The sequence below is a fragment of the Fukomys damarensis genome, unplaced genomic scaffold, assembly GCF_012274545.1.
Source record: "Fukomys damarensis isolate Sample0158 unplaced genomic scaffold, DMR_v1.0_HiC HiC_scaffold_28, whole genome shotgun sequence".
NCBI classification, from domain to species: Eukaryota; Metazoa; Chordata; class Mammalia; order Rodentia; family Bathyergidae; genus Fukomys; species Fukomys damarensis.
Window position 1 is genome coordinate 6,869,633 of NW_022900940.1, and position 4,037 is coordinate 6,873,669.

At 33.8% G+C, this 4,037-nt stretch overlaps 1 protein-coding gene across 1 annotated transcript in view; it reads left to right on the forward strand.

Moving 5' to 3' along the window:
- Ppp4r2 (protein phosphatase 4 regulatory subunit 2) overlaps window positions 1-2,657 on the forward strand; it is a gene marked incomplete at its 5' end in the record, with an annotated part of 56,922 nt that extends 54,265 nt beyond the window's left edge. The window contains 3 exons of the mRNA XM_033756895.1: window positions 284-427; window positions 1,507-1,796; window positions 2,053-2,657. Of these exons, the coding sequence (XP_033612786.1) occupies window positions 284-427; window positions 1,507-1,796; window positions 2,053-2,372 (754 nt within the window). The remainder of the gene's footprint in view (window positions 1-283; window positions 428-1,506; window positions 1,797-2,052) is intronic.
- Between the last annotated feature and the right edge of the window lie 1,380 nt (window positions 2,658-4,037).

A 4,037-nucleotide genomic window follows, 5' to 3' on the forward strand; every position in this document is an offset into this window, starting at 1 on the left:
TTTTTTTTTTTTTTTTTTTTGGCACCGGGAATCAAACTTGGGTCCTTGCACTTGCGAGGCAAGAAACACTGAGCTAAATCCCTGGCCCTTTAGTATACTTTTTCAGTTGAACATTGTATGGAGCAATAGAGAGTAAACCACACTAAATTTATTAATTTGATAAGATGTGGACCTGAAATTAAAGTTACTGCAGATATTTCTGGGATATGATTCATATAAATGTACTTTGGGAGGAATAATTTATTTAAAAAATGGAAAATGATACTGATTTATCTTACTGTAGGTCTAATATAAATGGTCCTGGAACACCCAGGCCACTTAATCGACCAAAGGTTTCTTTGTCAGCCCCCTTGACAACAAATGGTTTGCCTGAGAGCACAGAGAGCAAAGAGTCGAATTTACAGCAAAATGAAGAGAAAAATCACAGGTTTGTATTTTATTATAAAAACTCAAGCATTTAATAAAAAGTTAACATTTATTAATAGTTTTCAGCATTCATTATTTACTATTTACATTGTGCTCTTACCCTGCCCTATTGTGGTTTCCATGTCTTTGGATTCAGCCAACCAAATATCAAAAACATTCAGGGGGAAAATTGCATGAGTACCAAATATTTGTAGCCTTTTTGCTCTTATCATTACTCTAAACAGTACAGTGGAACAACTGCTTGCATCACATTTACATTTATTAAGTATTAACAGTTATCTGGGCCAGGGATTTAGCTCAGTGGTTCTACTGCCTGCCTTGCAAGCGCAGGGACCTAAGTGCAATCCCTGGTACCCCAAAAAAAAGGGATCTAGAAATGATTTAAAGTATATAGGAAGATGTGTACAAATGGCTGTGCACGTGACATTTTTTGTAAGCAACTTTAGCATTGTCAGATTTTGGAATTCTTTAGGTCCTAAAACCAGTCCCTTGGGTACTGGCATGTGACTGTACTATATGCTGAGTGACTGAACAAGGCTTTAATACAGTTACAGAATGTGTGGCTTCAGGTTGTGTTTTAAGTAAACTGAAGGATGACATGAAAAGACTTTGGACAGCTGATATGTCCTGGAACGTTGCTTATAGAGGGTCTTAAATTAATCATGGTGTATTTTATTTCTTGCATTTGAAAGTTATTTGAAAAAAAAGATACTGAAATTCCACAAATAGTTTTACTATAAATCCTAAAAGGAAACCTTTATATAAATTTTTTACATCTCATTAAGGGATACAAGATAAAATGAATAAGAGAACTTGAGTGTGTTCATCTGGAGAGCCTCTAGTTTTACTATAGAATTGGGCAGAAAAGTCCTGTACCTTGTTGACTAGGCCGTAATGGGAAATTTTTGTAAAACAGTTTAGATTACCTTCAAATTATTCTCTTGTGTTTTTCTTTGTGCAGATGTTACAGTTTAACTTTGACACTAAAATACAATTTAAAAAAAAATATTAGACTTTAAAAGTGAGAATGTAGAAGATGAAGAAAATGTTATTAATGACACTTTACAAAAACATTTACAGTGATTCTCCAACATCTGAATCAGAAGTTTCCTCCATGAGCCCTATAAAAAATAAATACCCAGATGAAGATGCTGTGGAATCTGAGGGGCACGAGGTAAAAAGACTCAGGTTTGACAAAGAAGGTGAAGTCAGAGAGACAGCCAGTCAAACAACCTCCAGTGAGATTTCTTCAGTTATGGTAGAAGAAACGGAAGCGTTGTCTTCATCTCAGGATAAAGACAAAGAAAATAGTTGTACCAGGCAGCACTGTACAGAAGAGGATGAAGAAGAGGATGAAGAGGAAGAAGAAGGTATTTAGAGACCATCTGTAAAAGGGTGGAATAGGAGATCCTCAAATTCTTGTACTTTATTTTTTTTTCCATGAAAGAATTTGACGTAATGGGACTCCTTTAATGCTGATTTTGGGCTTTTCACCCACCTATATGTAGTTGCTGCTGAGTTTCAGGGGATATGATTTGAACTGTAGAATATCAGAATTCATGAAACTTAACTGTGGAGGTAATTTCAAAATAAAATTTAACTACAACAACATTTGCTTATTTTTAGAGTCTTATATGACATCAAGAGACATGATTCCAGAAAGAAAAAATCAAGAAAAAGAATCTGATGATGCCTTAACTGTGAATGAAGAGACTTCTGAGGAAAATAATCAGATGGAGGAGTCTGATCTGTCTCAAGCTGAGAAAGATTTACATTCTGAAGGTAGTGAAAATACAGGCCCTGTAAGTAGTGGTTCAGACTGCCATGAGACAGAAGAATTAATAGGCTCCAATTCCAGTAAAACTGGAGATAGTCTCTCAGAATCATCTATGGAAAATGAGGAGGAAGCCTCAGAAGTCACAGATGAACCAATGGAGCAAGACTAACTACTTAGAAACGTTTAGATACAGTATTTTACATACAGTTCTGGTTTTACACTGTACAAAAAAACTTTTATGTAATAAAGTGGACCTTTAGTTTTACAAGAGAAGCAGGTTGTAAAATAAAGTACTTTAAGGATAAATCCTCAAAGAGTTGTATATGTAAGAACTGTGAATATCAGCTCCTCTGGGTCCTGCTTACCGCCGACTTTTTTTGTTGTTGGGGAGGGTGGTATGGTCAAATCAGTGGTTCGTGTATAGATCTTTTTTATTTTTTTTTTTTTTTTTTTTTTTTTTTTTTGTAATTTAGAATTAAAAGTTTTTAAACTGGAAAGTATAATTTTGAAAATCTCGTCAAGATTATCACATTTTGTTTATACATATGCAAGAATGGTTTTTGTCTTGTCAGCTGTAGCAGTTTTCATATTTTGGTCATAGTTTCAACATTTTAACGTGAATTATAGGGTTTCATGCTGGTTTCCAGGTTTTATTGTTTGACTATGTACAATGGAACTTTAAGTCATATATACATATATATATATATTATTCTAAGGGGGGAAATGTTATATTTTTCTGTTTCTATAAGAGACGAATACAGTGGATACTTTTTCTATTGGTAATGATTGAGTTCACTTCTTTCAGAAGACATTTTCTTTCTCTTCTGAGTAATTCAAATAAAATCCGGCCCTTGTGAAACCCTGGAAATCTTAAGTCTGTTGAAATACTAGGTTAAACACATTCCAAGAGATCTGTTCAAACTAAAATTCTTTTGTATACTTCTGAGGTGCCTGAGAAAAAAAGACTTCATTATTTATGAGAAAATGTGCTTTATCTTGGAAATTGTGTTCAAATCTTAGCTGACTATTTTGTAGAATGAATGCTTATGAAGCTGATCTGAGACCATCTCAGAAGAACCCAGCAGGTTCTTTAACCTTTGGCTTGCTTTTTTGAACATTGTGAATATCACACATTTCTTTCTAAATTATTCTAGAGAATGCATATGTCATGGTATGAAACACCACTGTCCTGGGAGAATTAATATATTACTTTAGTAATGTACCTGAGCTACAATGACTGAGGCGTTAGAGGTACATAGAATCCACCATAGTTTGTATGACATTTTGAAGTGAATGAAATATTTTTGAACATGCTCTTCGACAGCCAGTGTTATATTTTTCAGATCAACACAAAGCACAATTACTCTAAACTCAATATTTTCAAATTCACTTATTTAAAGTCATGCAAGCTGCAACTTCCCTGTCAAAATTACTGGCTGCCAAATTTATACCTGTTTCTTCAGCTGTACCTTTTGATATTTAGAATTTTTAAATTTCTGTAAAGTAGATTTTGTAGAATGTAATGTGTTCACTGCCTTTGTGAAGCGGTATATAATTGTATGATTTCTGTGTGTAAACTGAATGCTTGGGCTTTCAATACAGTATTCATATAAAGCAATAAATATTAATGTTATGAAATATCTGAGTACATTTTTATCAAAACACAAAAGAATATCCTTTTTAGTTTCAGATACCTGACATACACAGATGAACTTAACAACTGATGCAAACAGTTTCTGACACTGTGTCTCATGCTTTGGGTGATTGGGAGGAAAACCACAAGTTTTGCATTTTGACTGCTTAAATCACTATTACTTATAAATACCAAAATGAT